Raw genomic sequence first — 27616 nt, 5'->3', positions numbered from 1 at the left:
TCCCAGAGCCGATCTCCTTTAGAATGGACTGGTTGGATCTCCTTGCAGTCCAAGGGACTCTCAAGAGTCTTCTCCAACACCACAGTTCAAAAGCATCAATTCTTCGGTTACTTCTTATAAAAAAAATGCCTATCTGTATTTGAAGCATCTGTGGCACTTTTTGAAACTCTGTGGTTCAGTCCCTTCATTTTAAAAATGAAAAAACTGAGGCTGGGGAGGAGAGGTCATTTGCCCAGAGTCACACAGTCAGTTAGTGGCCGGGCTGGGCCCCCATCCACACCTCTGTCCCCTCTGCCAGGATAATTCCCCCCCGCTGTCTGCCACTTTCCAAGTGGAAAGAGCTTTATCGTTGTTCTGCCCAATCCTGCATAGAATAGGGTCTCCTGAGTCCCAAGCCTTGTCTCCGAGGGAGCGACCCATCCCTCCTGCCTTCTTGCCTCCCCATGAAGCCTCTTGAGCTGTGATTAAGTGACCATAGAGCTCTCCCTCTCCTTCTAGAGCCATCCCCTCATTTTGTTAATGATGAAAACAATGACCCCCATTTTCCAGTGATGGGAGGTGAGGATCAGAGAAGGTGAGTAACTGGCCCGTGTCCCAGAGCTGGTAAACCTGCACTCCAGCTCCAGTGTGTCTGCCTGCAACCTCCTCCCAGCCTCCACGCAGTGACCCCTTCCCTGTCCACTGCTTGCTGTCCCAGGAGCTCATCACCGCCTGGTACATCGGGTTCCTGACGCTCATCCTGTCTTCATTTCTCGTCTACCTGGTTGAGAAAGATGTGCCAGAGGTGGATGCCCAAGGAGAAGAGATGAAAGAGGAATTTGAGACCTACGCAGATGCCCTGTGGTGGGGCCTGGTGAGTTACCACCTTGAAGGCTGCCCTGTGGGGGTCAGTTGGAAGGTGGGAAGGGTGTGGAGGGCATGATGTGAACATGTGGGGTTGGGCAGTTGCATTCTTCAGCACAGGGAAGAGGAGGGCACCTCCATTTAGGAACCCCCCCAGGAGACGTACCCAGCAGGGTGGGCCCTTGGAAGGAGGGCTTTTCCCTAGGAGTCAGGGCTCTGATCAGTCTCATCCCACGGTCACTCAGGGACCTTACCTGTCATTAGCCAGGCTGGGCTGTGCAGACTCAGTGGCAGATGCAGACGTGTATACACAGACCCTCAAGCACACCTAGAGACACATGGCCCCACCCTCATCGGGCATGTGGTATTAAAGCATTGTTTAAGCACTTTACATTTATAAACACATTTTAAGTGCAAATAACTCCTATTATTAGCTCTCTGGTGGTTCAAACAGTAAAGAATCCACCTGCAGTGCAGGAGACCGGGGTTCAGTCCCTGGGTTGGGAAGATCCCCTGGAGAAGGGAATGGCTACTCACTCCAGTATTCTTGCCTGGAGAATTCCTTGGACAGAGGAGCCTGGCGGGCTACAGTCTATCGGATGGCAAGGAGTTGGACATGGCTGAGCTACTATAACACTTTCACTTTTTCAAATTGGAGAACCTGAGGCTTGAAGGGGTTGAGTCACTAATTCAAAGCTCTCTGAGCCAAGTTAGTGCTTAACCTGGGATTTGAGCTCAAGCATTTGAGTTCCAGAGGCCACACTCTTAACTACTCCCGTAGCCTGCCTTCCCTGTTCATAAGTAGACGTTTGCTGATAACCTACAAGTGTAAATGCACAGAGGAATATTCAATATACACCTGGACAGACACGGGCCCAGACATTAGACACGCACACCTATATACACAGTACACATAAATACATGCACAAGAGCACATACATTCAGAATCATGGCTATATACAAAGTCATGCATTTGCAAACATACACATGAATATATATGCACATATACATGTTTGCAATTCTTGAAGTACCTGTTGACTGATTGACTATAGGGAAGAAATCCTTAGCTTAGAAACAGATGTGGTCTCAAGGCTCCTATATAAGATTGCTGGTCATTAGCACCTTCTCTCCCACGGGAGTGCTATTCTAAATGGGACAGTGCCGCAGTCAGTACAAAGGCTTATGGGTAAAGCTCGGCTGATACATCACTGACCTCCTCCCCGCTGGGAAGCCCTGTGTCTAAATGCTTCTCTTTTCAGATCACACTGGCCACCATTGGCTACGGAGACAAGACGCCCAAAACGTGGGAAGGCCGTCTGATCGCAGCCACCTTTTCCTTAATCGGCGTCTCCTTTTTTGCCCTGCCAGCCGTGAGTGCTCTTACTGTTCTCCCTCGATGATGGGCAGGATCTGTCACTGCCTGGCCCCAGCTCAGCCATCCAGACTCATCTTCCACCTTCTCGTATCCTGATTTCCAGCCCCATCAACTCAATAGCTGTCCTGTCTCTGCCACAGGCTGTGTGGCTCTCTTTACCAGGAGTGATCCCCCCAAACACCTACTCCTCTTTCAAGACTCAGTTTCCTTTTAAAAAAAAAATTTATTGAACTATAGTTGATTTACAGTATTGTGAACATCTGCTGTATAGCGAAGTGACATATCTACATATAGGCATTCTTTATTTAAAAGTTGGGGTATAATTGCTTTATAATGCTGCGTTACTTTCTGCTATACAGCTAAGTGAATTGGCCATATGTTTACATATATCCCCTCCTTCTTGGACCTCCCTCCCATCCCGCCCTTCTAGGTCATCACAGAGCACCAAGCTGAGCTCATATTGTTTTTTAAAGTATTCTTTTCTATTATGGCTTATCGCAGGATATTGGATATAGTTCCCTGTGTTATACAGGGACATGTTGTTTATCCCCCAGACCCAGTTCAATGCTGCCTTCTTTAGGCTGAGTTCAGCACTCCCTCCTCTGGGTATCGCTCTGTAAAAGCATTTCTGAGTCCACCTGGGATTTCAGATTCCAAATCTGCTTCCCCGGGAGACTGTGAGCCCCGTGGGGGTTTGATTATGTCTTTCACCCCATATTCCGTGCACATAGCGAGCCCTTTATATTTGTGAGTTCCCTTCTCTGCCCTGTCATCTTCTAGTTTGTGTAAAAAAATGCATTTCCCTCAAACTCTTGATCCCTGGTAGAATAACTTCCCCAAAGCCCAGTGCCCATCGGCGTCATAACAACAGTAATAATATACAGCATTGTTGAACTTGCTGTGAACTAGATTCACGCCACGTGCTTCCCCTACACTGTCTCATTTAATCTTTGTAAAAACATTTGGAGTTTGGTGTGCATTTCTCCCCATTTTCCAGATGAGGAGACAGGCTTCACTGGGTCAGTTAGGTTTCCATAGTCACAGGGCTATTGGGTTGTAGAGCCAGGCCTGCTCCTTCAAGCGTGGCTCTTAATCACAAAGCTTGCAAAGAACTTTCCGGTGTAACAACCCCTCTTCCTTGCCCTTCATCTCCCATCCTTTTGATACTGAGGCTCTTTGTCCATGGCAGCCCTCCCTTCGTCCATCGCAGCCATCCAGTGTTTTTTCCTAAGCTGTTTGACCTTGGGAAGATGACCTTTCTGACTCTCAGTTTCTTTATCTATAAAAGATAAGGGGCTGTAGGCATGGGACATGGTCTCTCAACTTGAAAGGGGTGTGCCCCCCCCACCCCACCCCCCTCACGTGAGAGTTTGACCTAGAAATCAAAACAGATCACAATTCGGAGAAATGCCAGCCAAAGTAAAAGTCTCACGTGACAATTCAGGCAACTGAAATATTTTTTAAATTCCATTAATATTAACTGGGAATCTGTTGCGCCTCCTACTCCTTACTAGGCAGTCCCTCTTACGTCATCTCATTTTTTCCTCACATAACTGTGAGGTGGGTGCTGCTATCTGACTTCCCTGTGGAAGAACCTGAGATGCAGCAGAGAAGAGGCTGGCCAGGGCCTCCCTGCTGGGAGTGGCAGAGTCGGGGATTGAACACTGACTTCCAGGCCCCACTTAACCCGGCCCCCACTACCTGGAAAACGAAGAAGGGATCTTTTCTTCTCCCCTTCGCTCGGTGTCATCACTGGGGCCTGAGAGTCGGGGTGGGGCTCCAGGACAGGCTTGGGGGAGCTGACCTCAGGGCCTGACCTCTCCCTTCAGGGCATCCTGGGGTCCGGGCTAGCGCTCAAGGTGCAGGAACAGCACCGCCAGAAGCACTTTGAGAAAAGGAGGAAGCCCGCTGCTGAGCTCATCCAGGTCTGTCTGCCTGGGGCTGAACTGGACGGGGCCACGCATCTGGGCATGTGTCTGTGTGTGACTATGTCTGTGTGTGTGTGTGTCTATGTGTATGTGTGTGTGTCTGTGTCTGTCTATGTCTGTGTGTATGTGTGTGCATGTGTCTGTGTGTGTGTGTGTGCGTGCACGCACATCCGTATGATTCTAAAGGAGTGGGCATACCGTGATCTGGGATAGACCCAGGACCAAGCCTGCTTGCCACAACTCTGGGTGTTGCTATGGTTTATCTCTATGACTAGTCACTCTGTGTGTCCTGAAAGTGACCATCCCATCACTCTCCCATCCAAGTTCTAAGCCAGTCAAAGACTAGACACAGGACTTAGACAGGCGCCCGCCCACCAGCTGCTTCACCCCTGACGGGTGGAGAACTTGGCCTGGACTTGGGTCCACACTAGCTTTTCTCCCCTTCTATTCTCACCAGTCTTGAACGGGGAACCCACAAGGAAGAGTCAGCCTAGAGCACAGGTGCGTGGCCAACCCGCTGCAAGGAGATGTGGGCCCTTACCTCTGCTCGTGATAGAGAGCTGATAAGTCCAGAGAGGGAGAGATGCCCGCGTGTGCACAGTGCCAACCAGTTCACCGTTTACCCCCACCCAGCAGACGGCCAGCGTGCGGGTGCAGTCTCCTGGGCTGGGAGCTGGGACAATAGTGAGAGATGACAGGAGGGGCAGAGTGCTCCCTCTTCTCCTTCAGAGAGAGTTCTTGCTTCGTGGTTTTACAGGCTGCTGGGAGCAGAGAGCACAGGAAGGGAGAGTGTTCTGGCTCTGGCTGGCTGCCTGGGACAGACCGTCCGCATGGCCTCCCATGACACTGCCTCCAGTTGTAGTGAGTGTCCCTGCGGGGCTGATGCAGGATGGTGCACGGTGTTATCTTGCAGCTTGTAGTTTCTAAGGCAGTTCTGGTCTCCAAGAGTCTGCCCTGTTATCCTCCCCGCCCCCAAACCATCACAGTATACAGAAGATCTAGTGCGTTAGAATCAAAACCTTACCTGCCAGACTGTCTTTTGCACCCAGAAGTGGCACAAAAGACTGTTTGTCTTCCCACCTTCTTGAGAAATCTCAAGGAATCGTGCAACAGCAGGAATCCCTGCTCCTTTCAGGGCTCTTAAACCCAGATTCCCCTCTCCACGGTAATTCACTTCTCTACCCTACCCGCTACTACGTCGATTTTCTCCATCTGAGATGATAAGGTCAAGGAGGTTTTTCTTCCCATAGGAGCTGCAAAAGGCCAAGAATCTGGCTTCCCTGGGTATGACCTCAGTGTGCACTGAACCCTGAGGTGTCCAGGGCTGACTGTTTCAAAGTTGTGGGATTCTGAGTGACCTTCTGGGTGACACCAGCTCATTCCCACCCCTCGTATCTCCTCCCCAGGCCGCCTGGAGGTACTATGCTACCAACCCCAACAGGATTGATCTCGTGGCGACGTGGAGGTTCTATGAATCAGTCGTCTCTTTTCCGTTCTTCAGGCAAGTGGCCACTCAGCTGAACGCTCAGGGCATGACTCACCACCCTCTCCGTGGGTCTGTATGTGTGCTTGTGGCCTTCATGGTTCCTGGAAGACATCCTGGAGGGCGGTGGTTCTGTCTGGGCCTCATGTTAGACTCATTAGAGCTTAAAATATCCCAATGCCCAGACCATCCCCAGGCTGATTAAATCATAATCCCAAGGGGAGGAGGCAGGTACGGGGGTGCAGCCCAGTATTTTTTGAGGCTCCCCAGATGACCTCAGGATGTTGCCCAGGGTTTCCAGTGTGGAGTGGCTGAAAGAAGGTCCGGTCAATGTTGGAGCAGGGTCAGTGGCTGAGGAAGTGAGGAGTGGGTGCAATGGGCTACCCTGGCCATCCTGGAGGCCAGGATAGTCGTGCCTTTCACCCTCAGACCAGAAAAGGGCGGGGGAAGAAGCATCTGGGGGAGTCCTCTGGGGGCCCAGAGATGTTTTGTATTCTCAGAAGTGAGAAATTAAATGAGAGTCTTCAGGGAAAAAAAATTACATTCCATTTCCAATGGCCAGCGCCTATGAAAAGGGAAGGGAAATGAATATTTATGGACATCCAGTATGCTCCTGGAATACAAGTTGACGTTGATTTAATACTCACAGGCACCCTGTGAAATAAGTCAGAGGTTCTCAGATGTTAAGATGGGTTATAATCAGTGGGGGATGTGGACATGCGGATCCTGCATCCTTCAGCGGTTTTGTGCTGTGTGCTTAGTCGCATCAGTCGTGTCTGACTCTTTGTGATCCCATGGACTGTAGCCCACCAGGCTCCTCTGTCCAAGGGATTTTCCTGGCAAGAATACTAGAGTGGGTTGCCACTTCCTCCTCCAGGGGGTCTCCCCGACCCAGGGATCGAACCCAGGTCTCCTGTGTCTCCCACATTGCAAGCAGATTTTTTTACCGCTGAGCCACCAGGGAAGCCCTCAACAAGTTTTAATGGCATTGGAATAGTTGAAGCCTCTCAAACAGGCATCCCTGGTGATTTTAACACAGGAGCCCTTGGAGACAGGCTGGGTGGTTGGTGTCACCAGGCTCCTTTTGCAAATGAGCCAATTGGACCTTAGAAACTTTGGTCATTTTGGCCAATATCAGCCACATCTAGGTCCTCCAAGCCTGTGGTCACTACTTGGGTTTCTGAAACAGACTGCACCTTGCCAGGTTTTAGATCCTGAGCTCAGAGTTTTAAGTGTGTGAATGGAAGGCTGGACCGCTAGGACCCTTGAGCTGGTAGGAGAAGTAGAGGGACGCTCAGACTCATACCTGGAGTGGGAACCCCCCCGCTCTGCAGCATGTTTCTGCCATACGTCTGGGTTCACAGACCATGACATGACCCAGTGCTGGACTAGTGACTCCCTCCCACCTCCCTTTACTCTCATTATGGGACTTGTGACCAGTCTCTGAACTCGGCCTCAGTATTCCCTCCACCTCCATCACCAGATTGCGGTGAAGATTTAAGGACACTGAGGACATCGAGGTCTATTGACTCATTTCCCCAGCATAAAACCTTCCAGTGGGTAACCATGACAAAGAGAAGAGGATCCAAAACCTGACCGTGACCCACAGGGCCCCAGAACCTCAGGGCCATGCTTCCCTCCCCCAGCTCAGGGGCTATGGTGCTGTCCCAAGAGGGTCTAGTGGTACATGGCACCTTCTAGTCCAGGCATTCAGCCTAGCAGTATTTTTGAGCTCCTTGTATATGCTAAGGTTGGGCCAGACCATGAAGGTCACACATGACTCATGAAGGACTCTCACCTTGATCCGGAAAGGGAAGAGAAGCCACTGAAGGCAGAGAATGACATGATCAGATATGTGTTTCAGGAAAAAGACGAGAAGGGATGTGGAGGACGGATTGGACAGGCCCAGGATCAGGAGATCAGCTAACAAATGATTGCAGGATTCAAGGGAAGAGGAAATGAGGGCTTACAGGAAGGTAATAGCAATAAGAAGAGAGAATGGAGAGAGGACCTGAAAGGGAATAAGCAGAGACAAAGAAATTCAAGGAGTGATGAATTGTAGAGCTAAGGAGATGAGAGAAAACAAGATTCCATAGTGGAATGGTAGAGTTGGGTTTACTTTATGTTCTTACTTGTAATTAGATTTACTTACCCTGAAGATGGGCTTCCCAGGTGGCGCTAGTGGTACAGGACCTGCCTGCCAATGCAGGGGACAGAAAAGAGACAGATTTGATCCCTGGGCCGGGAAGGTCCCTTAAAGAAGGGCATGGCAACCTGCTCCAGTATTCTTGCCAGGAGAATCCCATGGACAGAGGAGCTTGGCAGGCCACAGTCCACGGGGCCACAAAGAGTCGGACACAACTTAGCATGCAGGTATGCGCCCTGAAGATGCTTTCTATGATTCCTTCTGATTCTAGAATTCTATTCTGTGTGTGTATGAATTGGTCAGTCATGTCCAGCTCTTTGCGACTCCATGGACTGTAGCCCACCAGGCTCCTCTGTCCAGGGAATTCTCCAGGCAAGAATACTGGAGTATTCTTGGGTAGTATTCTGGGGTGGGTAGCCATTCCCTTCTCCAGGGGATCTTCCTGACCCAGGGATCGAATTTGAGTCTCCAACATTGCAGGCAGATTCCTATTGTAGCTATAATCATTTCGAGTTTGGGGTAGTATCAAAATTCCTTAGGAGAGCAAGAGTCTTAGAATGGGCCAGTCGCTTCTCCTGAAGAGAACAGATTGACCTTGAACTCCAAAACCAGAGCTTGTGAACCACACTGAACGCTGAATCAAGATGATTTCTGTTTGCTTTGCATCCCGTGGTCTTGGCAATAGGCCCATTCTTTTGGGTTGATTTATTATAAATAAGGCATTGTCCTAGCTGTCAGAGACTCGGAGGAATACTTTGTGCTGTAGACAGCTGCTGTGATATGGGAATGGCTTTTAGACTAGGAGGGAACATTTCTTTCTTTTTTTCAAGGACAAAAGTATAAAGCCACTAGAGAATTCACTTGGCAACCATTCTGAAACAAGGCAGTCCCTTGAGAAAAGAATGTTCCCCATATTCCAACCCATTCCATAGGTTTCACAGCAAAATAAAAAGTAGCTGATGGTACACTGGTATGTCTTCACCTGCTTCCTAAAGGTTTTTTATTTGATTTATTTTTAAAAAGACTTTATTGAAATAGACTTCATATACTACAAAAGGATTTCACATACCATAAAAGATACCCATTTAAAGTAACAGCTCGGTGGGTTTCAAAACATATTCACAAAGTTGGGTATTGGTCACCACAGTCTAATTCCTGGACATTTTCATTATCCCCCAAAAGAAACCCAGTGCCCTTTAGCAGTCACCCCTGGTTCCCTCTTTTACTGCAGCTCCTGTAACCACTCATTTATTTTCTCACTCTATTCTGCCTATTCTGGATATTTCATATAAAAAATAAAATCTTGGGACTTCTCTGGTGGTCCAGTGGCTAGATTCTGTGCTCCTAATACAGTGGGCCTGAGTTCGATCCCTGGTCAGGGAACTAGAACCCACATGCCATGGCCAAATAAATAAATATAATAAATAAATAAAATGTTATGATTTCTTTTACCTAGCATAATATTTTCAAGTTTCGTCTATGTTGTCTTGTGTATCAGAACTTTATTGCTTTTATGGAATAATATTTCACAATATTGACCCCATTTTATTTATCCATTCATCAGCTGATACACACTTGTGCTGTTTCTACTTTTGGGCTGTTATACCCCCATGAACATTCAAGTACCGGTTTGTGGATATGTGTTTTCAGTTCTGTTGGATGTATACCTAGGAGTGGAATAGCTAACTCTATATTGACTTTTTGAGAAGTCGTCAGACTGTTTTCCACGGTGGCTGCGTGATTTTGTGATCCTCCAAAAGATCTTGAAGGATGCAGTTATGTAGCCCATTTCTAAAAGTAGTGTCATATCCATTTCCAGCAAGTGTAGTTCTTTGTTACTTTGCAAGAATATGTGTGTATGTATACACACAAGTACATATTGATATGTGTATGTATATATTTGTATGTTTTGGGCTACCAGTGATGAATGATGGTATGCCTTTTTTGTTTTGTTTTTATGATTACTTAGAATTATATACTCATTACTTTTGAATTTCAAAGAACCTTAGAGACTTTGAAGTCCAACCCCAATTTTGGATAAGAAGAAACAGAAGCCTCCAGCTCAGGAACTTGCTCAAGGTCACACATGATGCTGGGCACAGGAGAGACCAAACCCAGGTCTTCTGATTTGCTGGCCTATGGAGACGGAGGCTTCCCAGGTGGTGCTAGGGGTAAAGAACCCGCCTGCCAGTGCAGGAGATGTAAGAGACTCTGGGTTCAATCTCTGGGTCAGGAAGATCCCCTGGAGGAGGGCATGGCAACCCACTCCAGTATTTTTGCCTGGAGTATCCCATGGACAGAAGAGCCTGGAGGGCTGCAGTCCATAGGGTTGCAAAGAGTCAGACACAACTGAAGCAACTTAGCCCAGATAATGGTAGACCTAGTAGAAATGAAGTGAAGTGAAGTCGCTCAGTCGTGTCTGACTCGTAGCGACCCCATGGACTGCAGCCTACCAAGCTCCTCCGTCCATGGTATTTTCTAGGCAGAAGTACTGGTGTGGGTTGCCATTTCCTTCTCCAGGGGATCTTCCCCATCCAGGGATGAAACCCGGGTCTCCTGCATTGTAGACAGATGCTTTACCGTCTGAGCCACCAGGGAAGTTCCAGTAGAAGTGGGTGCTGGGAGGCTAAGGTACAGGAAGAATCTGGGGAGTAGGAGGGGGGCAGAAAGTAAGTTACACATTCTCATGTACAAGCAGAGAAGTGGGCAGATGTTAAAAATCGGATGTTGTTTACCGTCAACAATAACGAAAAAATCCATGCACACTTATCAGTTCCCTAAAAGTGATATCAATAACAGAATTGTCTGTAGCTGCACTGCCCTACATGGTAACTACTTATCACAGGTGGCTGTCTAGTATCTATGGCTAGTGCAACCAAGAAACAGAATTTTTCATCTTCTTTCATTTTAATTTCAATGACCATCTGTGATTAGTGTCTGTCGTTGCAGCTCTGGAATCATTAGATAGACAAAAATGGAGATGAAACAAAGGCCCAAGAAACAGCAGTTGCCTGACCAAAAAGACTCAGTTAATTTACTGTATAAACAGAACTTGTTTTTTTATGAGCAGGGTCAAGATTATTGGAGTTCTTAGAAATGGAGAAGAAGGACAATATGCAGTACTCTTTCTCTAGGGCTGAATAACGTTAGACCCGTTTTCATAAGTGCTGTGTGCACGTGTGCACATGCTAAGTCGCTTCAGTCGTGTCCAATTCTTTGAGACCCCATGGACTGTAGCCCGCCAGGCTTCTCTGCCCATGGAATTCTCCAGGCAAGGTACTGGAGTGTGTTGCCATGCCCTCCTCCAGGGGATCTTCCCAACCCAGGAATTGGTCTCTTAGGTCTCCTTCATTGGAGGCAGGTGCTTTACCACTAGCACCACCTGGGAAGCCCTTTATATGTACTATCTCATTTAATCCTTGGTTCCCTGATCTGTCCCCACCACCTAACAGGTCACCTAAACCCAGCACAAGGTGTGGCACAGAGTAGGTGCTCAGGAACCATTTTTGGATGAATAAATCAGTAGTCCCCATCCTTTTGGGCACCAGGGACAAGTTACGTGGAAGACAATTTTTCCCCAGACTGGGTGGTGGGGTGGGGGTGGTTTCAGAATGATTTAAGCACATTATATTTTTCGCGCACTTTATTTTTAATCTAATGCCACCACTCATTTGACAGGAGGTACCAGTCCGTGGGCCCGAGGATGAGGAACTCTGGAATAAATGAATGAATGGCTGAGAGGGATCTTGGAATTCAGAACCAGGCCCGTTAGGTTGCAGGAGGGGTCTAGGGTCTGCCTGGGGAACCCCAACTCATTCATGGGTCCCCCTCTATATGTCCCATTTTGCCTTGCTCCTGCATCTTCAGCAAAGGAAGCTTGCAAACAGATTTTGGGGAGAGGAGAAGCAGTTGCATGTAATTTATGCTTTATTTTTTTCTCCTCATAGGAAAGAACAGCTGGATCCAGCAGCCAGGTACGTTTGTGATCATGAATCCTCTTCTTCCCATCACTGTGTCGGGACAGAGGGTCCAGTTGTGTACGGCCTGGGGCCCCTGGGCAGTTGTGCTGGTCATGAGATAGAGTTCTGGGGTTCGCTGCAGTTGCTGGACACCATTTTCCTCTGCCAATTTCATGTAAATTTGCTCAAGAACAACTTAATTGTGATCATAGCGGTAGCCACCTTTTGGGTGTTTCTCCTCTGGGCAGTGCCTGGAGTCCTACATGTGTGGTCTCACATGGTCCTCACGTCACCAGTGAAAAATCGACTCTCATGCTTTCATTTATGGGTTGAGGAGGTTGGGTGTTAGAGAGGTTGAGTTACTCACCTCCTGAGTCACACAGCTACTGAGTAGTAAGACCAAAATTCGAACTCAGGTCTGAATATTCAGACCACATTATTTCCACTATAACTTGCTTCATTTGCTTCTTGGGCTCAAAAAGTGTGAAAGTGTTAGTCTTTCCGTCATGCCTGATTCTTTGTGACCCCATGGATTGTAGCCCTCGAGGCTCCTCTGTCCTGGAACTCTCCAGGAATGGAGTGGGTAGCCATTCCCTTCTCCAGGGGATCTTCCTGACCCAGGAATCGAACCTGAGTCCCCTTCATTGCATGCAGATTCTTTACTATCTGAGCCACCAGGGAAGCCCTCAAAAAGTAAATCACAACTGTAATTCACAATCCCCAGTAAACCATGCTCACCACAGGCTGCGGCAGAGACAGAGGGAGCTCAGCCGTCTTCTTTCTGGTTCCTTTTCAAAAACATGTCACAATATCAGAGGAGCTATGGCTCCTACTGGAAGTTATAAAGAAAGACCACCTCTTGGAAACAGTTGAACTGTTTGCATACATGTCATCCCTTGGTATCTGCAAGGGATTTATTCCAGGACCCCTCTGTGGATACCAAAATCCATGGATGCCCAAGTGCCTTGTATCAGAAGCCACAATATTTGCATATAATCTTTACGTGCAACCCACTCCAGTATTCTTGCCTAGAGAATCCCATGGACAGAGGAGCTTGGCGGGCTACAGTCCATGGGGTTGCAAAGAGTCGGATACAGCTGAGCAACTAACACTTTATATGAATCCTCCTGTGTACTTAAATCATCTCCAGATTAGTTAGTGCAAGCACTCTATCAATAGTAAAAACAATGTAAATGCTATGTAAAGAGTTGCCCAAGTGTGGCAAATTCAACTTTTGCACTTTGAAACTTTCTGGAATTTTTTCCCAAATGTTCTTGAGCCACACTTGGTTGAATCTGTGAATGCAGAACCTGCAGCTATGGAAAGCTGTATGGAATACAGCTATTCTGTATTTATAAAACAGAAATAATGATAAATGTAAATATGCATAGTATATTTTTAAAATATGTATTGAAACTGTTATTGTGGCAAACTACTTGTAAGGCCTCTCAGTCCATCTCCTGGACACCAGCTCAATCTTCAGAGCTGACAGAATTTGGGCAGAAGTGGTGGTAGCACCTCAGACCAACTTGTATGGGAGCCACTTGAGGACAGTGACCCTTGGGAATCTGGATCAAGTGGCCTTCAATGGGGCCCACGATGCCTCATCACACACATAATCCCACATGAAAGAAATGATTATAGACAGCGCCAGCTTGCTCACAGACACAGACACGGCTTGGACTCTGCCTCCTTCACGCAGGTTTTCAAATGGAAGGAGTATTTCTTGCCTGGAACCAGTCTGGACTGTAGTGGGTATTTGGGTGTAGAGGAGGGGGCTGGACAGCTGACAGAGTCAGGGTGCATTTGCTAGAGAACTTGCAGCCATTTTGTGTCTCAGAGGCAGAGCAGGAAGATAGCTCAGCGATCCTCTTCTAGATACTTTTTCAAGAGGACAGGCTCACCCCAAGTTCCAAAACTCACGAGCAACCAGGAGTTATACAACCTTAAGACTCTTCAACAGGGCTCCCTGCTCCCTCCCCTCTTGTGATCAACAGGGTTTCAGATCATGCAGGTGAATTACTCACTACAAGTGAATTATTCAATCTACCATTACTGCCTTTCCTATGCAGACACGAATAGAATTCAGCCAGACTGGAACATACGTGTGGAATATTGTTGCACCCTAGACTAGGAACTTCGGTTTATTTGGGGCTCAGATAGATGCTTTTTGCCACATTGCTGGGCATGCTTCTCCCATGATTGAAAATCTGAAATCATAATGCCATCTGTAGAAGGCCCGTCAAGTTCCAGGCCACTCCACTTTCATTGTCATCTAATTCCCAATTAAGACTTCTCGTTTTTATGAAAAAAGAGCACAGGCGAGATAAACTTTCGTTCACAGTTCTCCCCCCCGCTCGGAGAGAAAACAAGGTATCAAAGCCGCAAAGATTTGGCACATGAATGATGACAGTTATTTATAGAACTGACAGTTGCCTTCTCTGCCTTTCTCAGGATAGCCCGTAGTGCCAGAGGCGCCTTCTAAAGGGGGGCCACTGCCCTTGTGTAGGGCCCCCTTCTCCCATGTCTAAAGATGGAAGGAAGAAATAATGAAAAAATAAGAGACAAAATAAAGATTTTAAGCCCTTGTAGGTGGAATTGACTTGCTCTATGCAGATTACAAGCCTGTGTTCATTGAGCTCACAACAAACAGAACAAAACAGATTGACCACTTCTTCAAAAGACTTTTCTCTTGCCTGCAATGCAACTGTACTCTTGGTTTATCCATCACTCATCTGAAATCTCCATCCATTCATCATCTGTCCATCTGTCCATTCCACCCATCTATCACTCACAATCCATCATGCATCTATCCATCATCTATCATCCATCAACCATCCATCATCCATCCATCCGTCCATCCATCCATCATCCATCCATCTGTTCACCCATCCATCTGCTTATTCAATGAATATTTATTAAGACCTCCTGTGTACCAGAAACCCTTTTAGGGAATATGGCTATAAACAAGAAAGACAAGGTCCCCAATTATTTACTTGACAGGGTGCCTCTCCGTTTTCCTGAAAGTGACATGTCCCAAACTCAACTTGTGTTCTTTTGTTTTTTTAATCTTTGTTAGTTTATCCAGGACACACATGCCCAACAAAGATGGCATGAGGAAGCTAGAGAATGTAGTCAAGTTGGTCCCAAGCAAAGCTGTTTACTAAGTACTGTTTGCCTTTGGTATTCTTTAACTTCACCTATTAGGTTGTCTATCTTCAAGTTCTCTGTGGTATCACAGCTTCCATGACACCACATCCCCACGACCTCATCTTATTTTTGTACCCTTGATGGGAGGGGCAGGATTTGCATTTAAAAGTACCACTCCTAGGATTCTGTTTGTCTTTTGTTCATATGAACACTTTTGTGAGTTTTAATGTGCAAAAAAATGGACCCAGAGCTAAGCTTGAAAGTAGAGACAAAAGAGATTTTAATTGAATTGAAAATGAGAAAAATCTAGACTGGAGCAGAAAAGGACTCAACGCTGGAAGGAGTATATAAGGAGGAGAAATGGGAAGAGAGAGGATTCAGAACCTGGCTGGATGGTATAACCACTGAGAATTTTTCCTGATGGAGAGAATCTAAATAACTTTTTAATTTTTAAATTTAAGTTTTCTTTAAAAAACATGTACATGGTTCATAAGTCAAAGTATTGTAGAAGTAGGGACTTCCCTGCCAGTCCAGCGATTAAGACTCCATGCTTCCAATGGCTTCCCATGTAGCTCAGTTGATAAAGAATCCTCCCTCAATGTGGGAAACCCCAGTTCAATTCCTGGGTTGGGAAGATCCCCTGCAGAAGGGATAGGATACCCACTCCAGTATTCTTGGGCTTCCCTTGTGGCTCAGTTGGTGAAGAATCCGCCTGCAATGTGGGAGACCTGGGTTCGGTCCCTGGGTTAGGAAGATCCCCTGGAGAAGGGAAAGGCTACCCACTCCAGTATTCTGGCCTGGAGAATTCCATGGACTGTGTAGTCCATGGGGTCACAAAGAGTTGGACATGAGCGACCTTCACGTTGACTTCCAATGCATGGGACCTGGGTTCCATCCTTAGTTGGAGAACTAATATCCCACATGCCATGCAGCATGACCAAGATAAAATGAAAAACACAGTTTAATAAATAATAATAATATAGAGGCAAACCATGAAATGTCTTAGTACAACTTCTGTCCCTCTCCACCCTATTCCACTGTCCACTCCCCATAAATAATTTCTTTTTCATTTTTAGGTATCTTTCCAGTGTTTCTTCAGCAAACACAAACCAAAATTTATATTTTTATATTCCAACTTCCAAAAGTACTTTAATAATGATACTCAATTTAAGTTATTTGAGCTGTGAGGCAGATCCTTACCATTTACTAAAATCCACTTCATGCCACAGTCTTGTATGAAGTGTGTGTGTGTGTGTGTGTATCAAGGAAAGTGACTGCCACAGTCCCTTAGATTTCTTCTCCAAACCTGTTTTGTCCCATTTGCTCAACTGAAAATAAATGGCGTCCCCATAAAAATAAACGGCGTCCCCACCTACCCGTTCTGTATACAGCCAGAAACTTTCTCTTTCCCTCGCAGCCACACAGAACCCATGGAGGAAGACGGGCGTGGCTCTTCTCCAAAATAAATGTCCGAGTTCTGGTCTCCTCTTGCTCCTCAGTGCAGTCTCCCTGGTCCAGACCACCAGCATCTCTTGCCTGGAAAACATAAGGCTTCTTCATTGCTCTTTCAGTTTTTCCTTACTCCCCTCCAATCCATTCTCCATGGAGAGGCCACTGTGTTTCCCTTTGGGGGGAAAATGTGTTTTACTGTGGTAACACACACATAAAATTTGCCGTCTTAACCATTTTTAAATGTCCGTTTAGGAAGTCTCCAGTATATTCACGTTGTCATGCAACCAGTCTCGGTACTTCTCAGTCTTACAAAACTGAGACTCTGTGCCCATTAAACACCTGCTCCTCATTTTTCCCTCCCTCTAGCCCCTGACAATCACCATTCTCTTATACTTTCTGGGTTTGACTTCTTTAGAATCCTCGTGTGAGTGAAATCATATAGTGTTTGTCCTTCTGTGATGGGTTTACTTCACTTGTGGCATAATGTCCTCAAGGGTCATCCATGCTGTAGCTGGCATCAGAGTTTCCTTCCTTTGAAGGCTCCAGTGAATGTCTATACTGCATTTTATTGACCCGTTTATCCATCCATGGACATTTGGGTGGTTCTCACCCTCTGGCTGTTGTGGATAATGCTGCTATGAACATGTATGTGTATATTTTTAATGTAAAGTTGATATACTCTTTCCTTCTTAAAACTCTTTTGGTGTCTCCAGGTAGGCTTAGAATGATAGAAATTCCTATTTTCTCTTTCTATTTTAGAATCTTATTTTCTTTTTTCTTTGGCTGCACCCTGTGACTTGCAAGATCTTAGTTCTCTGACCAGGTATCAAACCCACAGCCCTTGCAGTAGAAGGGCAGAGTCCCAACCACTGGACTACCAGAACTGTCCCCTGCAGTGGCTGATCTTGATGGCAGGCATCCTGTTTCTATCCTAAGTTCCCTCAGGGCTCACCATCTGGGGTGGCTCTAATGTAATGGTTTGATGGCTGCAGCATCCTTTGTTAACTGCTAGAGCAGGTAGCATTTTTTTTTTTCATTGATGCTGGTCAGGTTTCTAGCAATACATGTATCTGTTTGCCTGTCACGTGACTTCTTGACCTTATTGTAAGCTAACTGGAGGCCGAAAATCATACCTACTTTGGTCACTACTGTAACCTCAGCAAATTACCAAGAGTCTAGCATTTTCAAGGTGCAGAACACATTTTTGTTGGGTAAATAAGTGACATGAGCTCTGTTTTACAGGTGAAGATAAAACCTGAATCAGAGTTAATGCCTTACCCAGGTTGAAATATTAACCACAGAGCAGCTATTTGAACTCAGTTCTCTTCCTCCAGAGGCAGTGCTCTTTCCACTCTACAGCAGCTCCTTTATCAGCTGATGTTGGATGCATCTTGTTAATCAGAAGCTCGAGTGTTGTTATTTCTTGCTTCCTTCACTCAACATCATAATGATGCTGTAAGGGCTTGCTACATGCCAGGCACTGTGTTAGGTGCTGGATAACTAGACAAAGGGCAGTTTCTGAACCAATAGCTTACCCTTTTCATGTCTTAATGGCAGCTCTATTGACTTTTGGGTGGGATAAGCCTTTGTTGTGGGCGCTGCCCTGAGTGCATTATAGGAAGTTTAACAACATCCCTGGCCTTGACCCACTAGAAACCAGGAGCACCACCCCCCCAAGTTATGTCAATCAAATATGATTCCAGACTTCACCACGAGTCCCCTGGGGGCAAAATCACCGCTAGTTGAGAGCCACTGCTACAGTGAGAGAGTCCCTCGTAAGGTGAAGATTTCATTCTGATGGCCAAGTGCCGTGGTTGAGAGAAGCCTCAAAACAATGCACAGTGAATGGTTATCTCGTTGACCCAAAAGTGGAAGCGTGCCTGGGGACTGCTGCTTGGACCAGGTTTCCAGCAAAATCAGTTATTTGGATAAAAGATAGGATGAACGTTTTCCCAGGCACAGGTCACAGCTTGTGCTGAGGCTGGGAAGCATGAATAGGGGAATGCACAGAGTTTAACACAACTTAAATTCCGTGTAGTCAAAGCTATGGTTTCTCCAGTAGTCATGTGCAGATGTGCGAGTTGGACCATAAAGAGTGCTGGGCGCTGAAGAATTGGTGCTTTTGAACTGTGCTGCTGGAGAAGACTCTTGAAAGTCCCTTGGACAGAAAGGAGATCAAACCAGTCAATCCTAAAGGAAATCAACCCTGAAGACTCACTGGAAGAACTGATGCTGAAGCTGAAGCTCCAATAGTTTGGCCAACTGATGCAAAGAGCCTGGGTGCTGGGAAAGACCCTGATGCTGGGAAATATTGAAGGCAGGAGCAGAAGAGGATGACAGAGAATGAGATGGTTGGATGGCATCATCAAACTCAATGGACATGAGTTTGAGCAAGCTCTGGGAGATGGTGAAGGATAAGAAAGCCTGGTGTGCTGCAGTCCATGGGGTTGAAAACTGTCAGACATGACTTAGCAACTTAACAAAGAGTTCCCAGAGCAATAGCCCAGGGCAAGGACTGTATAATCTTGCCAGGAAAGAAAAACCTCCGTCTCTAGTCTGTATTTCCAGTTTTCCCAACTCATGTTTGGAAATTGTTTGTCGGCCCTTAACAAATCAGAGACCTTAGCTTTCCAAGGAAATCTGATGTCAGCTTCATGGAGAGCTTTTCTTGTAAGATCTGCAAGCCTTCAAATACAAGGCCTGAAATATGCACTAGAAATCCATACAGAGAAGGGCCGAGGTGGGTTTTGAGTTTCAGGGATGAACTTGGCCTTGCATTTGATTATCCTTTAGGGTCTTGGGTTTCAGGCAACACAATTAAGAAGTAAGCTGATCACCCACTTTGCTGGAGGAAGAATTCCATAAGCCTCTTAGGTGTTATGGCTGTGAGTAACTCAGAGCCGAGATTTCTGACCTATGGCCAACGCATCTGGATTCGTAATACTATTGGAATTTGTCTCATAAACTGACCTCTGTGACCAATGGGGTATTAAGTGAACATGGCCAAAGCAACTCAGACTGTTAGAGATAGAAGTGAAGCATTTAAATGCCAGATAAGTGAATTCTCAGTCCTCACAGAGACAGAACCAAGCAATCTCTTTCATTATCTAATAGTCAGCACCTACGCTGAGATTCAAATCAGGACAGAGTGATGGCCATTACTTTTGTCTCGCTTAGTTTTTCTGGAATTAAGCTCCTCATATATTGATACTTATCTCCTGCTGTGGTCAAACTCAGTGACGGTGGTGAATGTTTCAGACTACCATTAAGTACAGTAAAATTATATATATATATATATATACATATATCCTGAGAACTCACCTCAGTTCATTAAAAAAAAAACACTATTTTTTGTGTGTGGCTTAGGAAATATTATCCATCCTTTTTACACATGTCATTAGCCCTCTGCTGTTTCTGTGGGAAGAGGATTATTTATCGAGATAATGATGACAGCCAGCATTTATTGAAAGCATCTCTCGACCGTCCGCCTCCCAGACAGTCAGCTAAGCACTTTACGTGCACTCCCTCATTTAACCCTTACGCAACCGTGTGTAACGCGGGCTGATCCCCATTCTTGTGCATGAGGAAGCTGGGACCCAGACAGCATGAGTTCTGTGTCCTAGGTCACCTGTTTTTTCAAGACGTTTCCCCCCAGGTCAGTTTTGCCCCAAAGCCCCGAACATCAGGATGTACTGAGCAGGGGTGTGGGTGGGTTCAGAGATAAGCAGGCAGAATCCTTGCTTTTCCAGGGCTGCACAAGCCAGTGGGGCATGCGGGCATGGGCATGTAGAGCCTTGACACTGTATTAAACCCAGAGACAAACACAGCCTGTCTCGGAAGCATATGGGGAGTAGTTTCCAAGAAGGGACACTTGGGCAGTTTTAAAGGGCTGATGGGAATGAGGTCAGTTGAGAAGGGAAGAAAGAGCATGGCTGAGTCCACCAAGGCATGCAGGAGGGGACTTGGGGATGGGCAAGGGGTCTGATGCGGATGGAATAATGGATCTGCTTGGTATAGCAAAGACAGGTAGGCAGGGGCCAGGAAGCAGGGGGCCTGAGCAGTGACTGTCCTAACCTCCCTCTTCTTAGTTCATGGCTGGGAAAGCCTTCTGTGTGTCTTCAGCGATTTCCTGCCTTGTTCTGTATTTTTAGCCTCCGGATGCTGATTTCGTCTCCATTAGTCATAACCTAGTGCTGGTCAGGAAAGCCACTCTGAAAAATCTGGACCAGCTCAGGAAAGATGGAGCCATCTGAATTTATCCTGATGGGTGGGTTATTAATGTAACAGTGTTGTGGGACAGAGAACAGTCAGACAGAGTCAGGAGTAACAATGACTCATCTATATATTCATTCATTCTTTCATGAATCAAATATTTCTTAGTGCCTTCTCTGTGCCAAGCTGAAGGCAAGAAGCATCTTGGACAGTATCACGTGCAGTTGTCCCCAGATCTCTCCTAAGCAGGGTGTGGTTAGGCTCACTTAACCATGAGAACCAGGTGTTCAGAGAGCATAGGGCACCCGCTCAACAAGAGATGTTCCCACCTCTGCAGTCCCAAGGCCAGGACCACCTCACTACACCAAGCTGCAAAGATGGCAGCAGCTTCTGGTGTGAGGCACGTGACTGTCATAACCAGACATCAACGTTAGAAATACTCAGTTATCTCAGGCTGATGAAAAGCTGATTTGACAACCCACATTCATATTCATTCGTTCACTCACTTCTCCCACAAGTACACACACACTTGCTGGGTGCCAAGTCCCGTGCGGGTGATGAGGAGAAAGAAGCTGAACTGAGTGTATCGATGTGTGACACACACTAGGGCTCTTTCTGGTCTGTGCTGCACCAAAGGACATCATTCCTGTGTCCACTCGGGTGAGAGGCAGAGGTTAAGAAACGGAAGGAGAAATCGCTGTTTATAGGGCACCTGTGTGCTGGGCTCTATGCCAAATCCTTGACAAACAGCATCCCATAGCAACCACGTCAGGTGGGACATGCTTATCCCTATTTTAAAGATGAGGTAATTGAGGTTTGAGAAGGTCACAGATTTGCCCAAGGACACGGAGATGGTTTTTGCACCAGGACAACTTCCTATTGGATTTATTGGCTTTTTTCTTGTGCCTAGAAGACTTTCAGCTGTATGCTGAAGTTCCCTGACCCTTTCTCAGAATAATAACTTTGAATTTACAACTAAAATGCAGACAGTTACAAAAGAAGCTGATTATGTTGAAATGTAATTATCAAAATATTTAAACTTTTGAGATGCAGTCAATACGTGTGTTTCTTTGTGATGAATCTAATGATGTGATATCGTGGCACGTAGAATAATTCTGTAATTTTGATGCAGTGATGAGCATAGCAATACGTGAAGGTAATAGGATATAAGATGATCTGTAATTTCTTATAGAAAGTCACAGGATACGGCTGGGGCATTGTGGGTATTACTGGGGTTCATTCATACATTCATAATTGAAAGACATGCTAAACTTCGGTTTGAGATTCGTGAATGAAAATCTAATTAGTAAATTTAAAATGCAGTGCTTTTCCCATCCAAGCTCATGGACCCCACCCCCCAAAAAGCTCTGTCCATGGTGAGGGGGAGGTGTCTGTGGACACCAGGTTAGGGTACCTGCTTTGTGTCATTTACGTCATTCAGTTCTGTTTAAGGAACACTTGATAAGGCTTAGCCTCTGTGGGTCACCATCTGGGCACCATGGAGTGGTACCGAGGAAGTTGCTGATGCAGAGGAGGTGGGAGTGGAGGAGGACCAAAGCTTTGCTGCCTGCTACCAGGAGCTGGCGTTTTATATCCTGGATCTCATTTAAGCTGCACTTAAGCATATGAGGAAACAAATTCAGAGAAACACACCAGAGATGTACTAGCTAGTCAGTTGCCGAGCTATCATCTGAAGCAAGCCGTGTCCCTTTCCAAGCAGCTCAGTCAGATTGAGCATCGGAGGCGCAGGTCCTATTCCCGCGCGGAGGAGGATGTATACGTCTTGATGGAGAGGGACGGGAGATTACGAAAGCCTGCACTCAAGGAGGAAAATTGTTCACTTTTGCTTATTTTGTAGCCAAAAGCTGGGTCTCTTGGATCGGGTTCGCCTTTCTAATCCTCGTGGTAGCAATACTAAAGGAAAGCTATTTACCCCTCTGAATGTAGATGCCATAGAAGAAAGTCCTTCTAAAGAACCAAAGCCTGTTGGCTCAAACAATAAAGAGCGTTTCCGCACCGCCTTCCGCATGAAAGCATACGCTTTCTGGCAGAGCTCTGAAGGTAACCCCTTCCTCTTCCTAACCCTGTGTCCTCCACGTCTTCCCCCTCCGTACCCTGCGGAAGAATCCTGCAGTCTACATAATAGCCGGCTCCTGCTGCCCTGAACCAGCTTCTGGCTTGTTTTATTCTTGGCCCCGGGGCTGTGATAGGTTCCTGCCCTCACCCTGGGTGCAGAGGGCCCACCTTAGCTGTCCCTCCGGGCCGGGGTCACCATGTGTGCCTGCCCAACCCCTGCAGGGATCCTTGAGACACACCGCATGGTTCCTAAGGGTGGCCTGTGATGAGCGCATTGCTAAGAAGGTCACGTTGAAGGATGGAGGGGGCCAGGGCAGAGTAGTCTGGACACCTGGGGACCTCCACATCCCAAGGGGGTGGGGAGAGATATGGGAGAAGTGTCTTGTGGGGGCTGTTGGAGCGAGTGCCCCTTTCACTTACCAAAAGGGAGGATGAGCAGGGCTCAGAAAGTGACCTCCCAGCTCACGGTCACAAGGATGAAGTCTGACAGAGCCAGAGTCTGAACTCAGGTGTGTGACAAACACCTACGTGCATGCCCTTGGCTGCCTCCAAAGGGGCCACTTGGGAACCCTGGAACACACACCACCCTCCCCGCCTTCTCCCCCAGGCAGCCGTCCAACACAGCAGGCACTTACCAGGCTTCTGGATTATGGGAGGGAGATGCTGAGAAAGTCTGAGTGACGTCACCCCTGGAGAGCACATCGGGGGTTCTGAAATGGAAATGGAGGCTTGGGAGGCTGAGTTTGAAGGGTTCTGTTGAAGTGGTGGCCTGCCGTTGTTGATATGGGTGTCTCCCTCTCAGATGCCGGGACAGGGGACCCCACAGCGGAAGACAGGGGCTACGGGAATGACTTCCTCATCGAAGACATGATCCCCACCCTGAAGGCCGCCATCCGAGCCGTCAGGTAAGCACCTCCTCCCACTTTAGGCCTCCCAGGCCCCAGCTCCTCTCCTCCAGGTAATGGCTTTGTAAAGTGGTCTTGGGCTTTGGGAAGGTGGCAGGAAATTTCTCAACCCCTGGGTCAAGTTCAGAGAGTATGTCAGTTCTCTAAGTGGGGGGTGCTGCCGAAAGAAAAGTGATGACGACATTAGCAGGTCATTAGCAGGTTGGAGACACTGGTGATCCTTTTGTTTGCCTTTGCCACTACTCATTTTATTTTTAAACATTCCTATGGGAGTGTGGTTACTTTGGGCTTCTGTGGTGGCTCAGCGGTAAAGAACCCGCCTGCCAGTGCAGGAGCCACAGGAGACGGGGGCTCGATCCCTGGGTCAGGAAGATCCCCTGGAGGAGGGCATGACAACCCACTCCAGTGTTCTTGCCTGGAGAATCCCATGGACAGAGGAGTCCAGCGGGCTGCAGTCCATGGGGTCTCAAAGAGTCGGACATGACTGAAAACTTAGCACACATGTGGTTGCTTTACAGTGTTGGGTTAATTTATTTTAAATGCTGTTGGTGAGGGAGGGTGTGTTGACATGAAGTTTTCTTCTTTTATAGGCTTCTGACTCAAAATAGCTTTTCTCCCATCTGTCTTCATTCATTTAGTTCTTTTTAATTAGCATTTTCAACATGATAATCAATTATAGGATTTTTTAGTCTGTTTCAGACGAGACTTATAATTCACCCTGGCTATTTCTATGTTGCTTGAAATGCCATAAGAAAATTAAGAAAATATGTTACAACTTCAAGAAAACTTTGGAATGTGAGTTTATAAGCACTCCACCATGATGGTAGTGAATTCTAGAAACTAAGTCAGAGTCACTAAGAACTAGTTATGGTATTTTCAGACTTTCAGTCCAATAGAGCAGGAAGGACAAAAGTTTATAATATGTGGCCCTCAGCAAAGCTGTTGACATGGTTCTTCATGACATCACTCTGTACAATGTGCCAGAAGTATGGCTGGATAAGAAACACAACTTCCTGGATTCTTAACTGGTTGAATGATCTTATTCAAAGAAAACCAATGAATGAGTCTGTCGGGCTCAAAGGAGGTCTCTGCTGAGATGCTTCCTGGTCTGGCTTCTGCTCCATCCTTTGGAGTACTCTCATTGATGCCCTAGTTCAGAGGTTGGCAGACATTTTTTTGTGAAGAGTCAGATATGTAGTAAATATGTCAGCCTTTATGATCCCTAGGTCTCTGTCGTGTTTAACTTTGATCTTGAAGTGCAAAGGAAGCCATAGACAGTATATAAACGAATCACTGAGGCTGTATTCCAACACAACTCTATTTTCAAACACAGGCAGTGGGCCAGACTTGGCTGCAAGCCACAGTTCCTGACACCCACCTTAGGTAGAGCTGTGTAATGGGCAGGCTTAGAAAGTGACATAGAATTGGAAAGGTTAGTGACTTGAATGGTACAATTGATAGATCAAAATAGTGTTTAGAGGCTGAAGTCATGGACTATGACAAACAAAATGAGTCTTGAATGCACCATTAAAAAAAGCTTATACAAGTATGAGATGGGAGGACCTGGGTTGTGATTCGGTGTTTTAAATTGACACTATGTTCAGCAAGAGTTGACCTCGTGAGGGAGATTTCAAGAAGATTAATCACCTAAGGTGACTTTATTGATTCCCAGGAAGATGGAGGTGAGGATTCCAAGTTCTGGGTGCCCCACTTTATTAACAGCCTGAAAAAACTTGAGGAACCAAAGCTAGCTTTTCTCTTCCAGGAGTTTATAAGCCAAAGGATTAAGGAGGCTATTGAGGAAGAGATATGTCAGCTTTCCTCAAATAGGAAGCAGTGTGACGCAGCTGTTAGGACCATGAGCCTTGTCCCCATACAACCCTGGGTTTCAGGGAAACTCTGACATTATCAGCAAAATGGCCCTGGGAAGAGGCTGAAGTTCCCTCGGCCACAGTTCCATCATCTGTGAATCGATTTATTAGCAAATTATCAAAAATGAATCCAGCCCAGTGTCTGGCATGTAGTGAAAGGTGAAAGTGTTAGTTGCTCAGTCATGTCAGACTCTTTGAGACTCTGTGGACTGTAGCCCATCAGGCTTCTCTATCCATGGGATTCTCCAGGCAAAAATATTGGAGTGGGTTGCCATTCCTTTCTCCGGGGGATCTTCCAGACCCAAGAATCAAATCCAGGTCTCATGTACTGCGGGCAGATTCTTTATCATCTGAGCCACCAGGGAAGCCCAATGTGTAATAAATGTTAGCTTTTATTGTCACTGTGAATTTCTTATTATTCATATGAGTGAAAGGGATAGTCATGAAGAAGAGACACCAGCCAGCCTAACTCAGTGTGGTTCCAAGAGGTGGAACCAGGACCAGGAGCAGGGACTTCTCATCAAGTTGTGTCTTTCTGGTTCTTTTATTCCCACCACCACCCCCCACCCCACCCCAGAATTTGTTCATCTTATATCATAAGTTCCTTCACTCTCCACTCCTGATGCACAAATGTCTCTACTTTGCCTGGCAGAATTCTACAATTCCGTCTCTATAAAAAAAAGTTCAAGGAGACTTTGAGGCCTTATGATGTGAAGGACGTGATTGAACAGTATTCTGCAGGGCATCTTGACATGCTTTCCCGAATCAAGTACCTTCAGACAAGGTAAGGCAGCATGCCTGGAAGGGTGGTGCCCTCCTGGCTGCTGAGGAATCGGCCAGGGAGACCGCAGAGCTGAGGGTGAAAGGCATCCACGAATCCGCAATGCAGGGGAGAAATGTTAAGAACAAAAACACTCATCAAATAGAGACATCAAGGCCAACCAACGTGAGATCAAATGAGCTGGGAAGAATTTCTGTGAAATTGACATGGCTAAGATTAACAGTCTGATCAGGCCTCAGGGAGAGAAAAAGATCCCTAACTCTGATCCTTTGTATATGCCAACAAAATTCAGATTATCTAAAATGAGTCTAGTTGGCTAGTTCCAAATATAAATTTTTACTCAATTAAAAGTTCATCAAGAGTTAGTTGTAACAGTGAACCTATGGAAACAGCATTGATTCCTAGCTAATAATTATCACCGTTTTTGTTGATCACCTGGGCATTTCACATATATGTCTCCAATCCCTTATAACCCCCTAAGGTTTTGCATTAGAGCTGCCATATATCAATGAGAAGACCAAGATTTACAGGACAATGATCTTGCCCAAAACTACCCAGCTAGTAGGTGGCAAAGCCGGAAGTGAAACCAGATCCACCTGGGTACAAAACTCCTGTCCTCTGTAACACACCTCCATTATATAAATAGTGATTAAGAAAAGAATGGTACCTGATCTCATTAAAAAGTTACGCCACCATCAAATGATATTTTTACAGTCTATATAGTAAGATAAAAATTATGTGATCTATAGTGGATATATATACATAATATGATTACTAATAGCACATTCAGAAATATATACATACTTGTACATATTTATATACTTTGGCCACCTCATGCGAAGAGTTGACTCATTGGAAAAGACTGATGCTGGGAGGGATTGGGGGCAGGAGGAGAAGGGGATGACAGAGGATGAGATGGCTGGATGGCATCATCGACTCGATGGACATGAGTCTGAGTGAACTCCAGGAGTTGGTGATGGACAGGGAGGCCTGGCGTGCTGCGATTCATGGGGTGGCAAAGAGTCGGACACGACTGAGCAACTGAACTGAACTGAACTGAACTGAGATACATATATCGTGGAGGAGGGCATGGCAACCCACTCCAGTATTCTTGCCTGGAGAATCCCATAGTTAAAGGACCCAGGCCGGCTACAGTCTATAGGGTTGCAAAGAGTCGGACACAACTCAAGTGACTTAGCACACACGCATGCGCAGGGTCAGTGGAGGAGCAGTTGGGTTTGCAGAAGGACATAGAGAGGCATGGCTCCTTCTGAGTGCCGCGGTCCTGGGCTTGTGATAAGCCTCCCAGGCTGTTTCCATTGAGCACGGGGCACCGTAGCTTAGTGCCGGGTGGGGGGATGGCATTTGTCTTCTGTTGTGCTCAGGGTGACATTGATGGGGGGGCTATAGGAGCTACTATTGAATTCATCCCTCT

General features: G+C 46.5%; 1 protein-coding gene across 5 annotated transcripts in view; it reads left to right on the top strand.

Moving 5' to 3' along the window:
* Positions 1-27616, top strand: part of KCNQ3 (potassium voltage-gated channel subfamily Q member 3) — a 291454-nt gene that overhangs the window by 258393 nt on the left and 5445 nt on the right. For 2 of the 5 annotated variants that reach the window (XM_086337371.1, XM_086337373.1), the window contains exons 5-12: positions 698-853; positions 2103-2213; positions 4048-4143; positions 5553-5647; positions 11723-11749; positions 22407-22609; positions 23427-23529; positions 26053-26184. In XM_086337371.1, the coding sequence (XP_086193497.1) occupies positions 698-853; positions 2103-2213; positions 4048-4143; positions 5553-5647; positions 11723-11749; positions 22407-22609; positions 23427-23529; positions 26053-26184 (923 nt within the window). The remainder of the gene's footprint in view (positions 1-697; positions 854-2102; positions 2214-4047; positions 4144-5552; positions 5648-11722; positions 11750-22406; positions 22610-23426; positions 23530-26052; positions 26185-27616) is intronic. The other 3 variants (XM_086337374.1, XM_086337372.1, XM_086337375.1) reach the window with 3 other exon arrangements.

This window comes from Bos grunniens, chromosome 14, assembly GCF_055505025.1.
Source record: "Bos grunniens cultivar Pamir isolate PY7600 chromosome 14, Bosgru_T2T1.0, whole genome shotgun sequence".
NCBI classification, from domain to species: domain Eukaryota; kingdom Metazoa; phylum Chordata; class Mammalia; order Artiodactyla; family Bovidae; genus Bos; species Bos grunniens.
The sequence above is the reverse complement of the archived record's forward strand: the minus strand, read 5'-3'. Positions and strand labels throughout refer to the sequence as shown.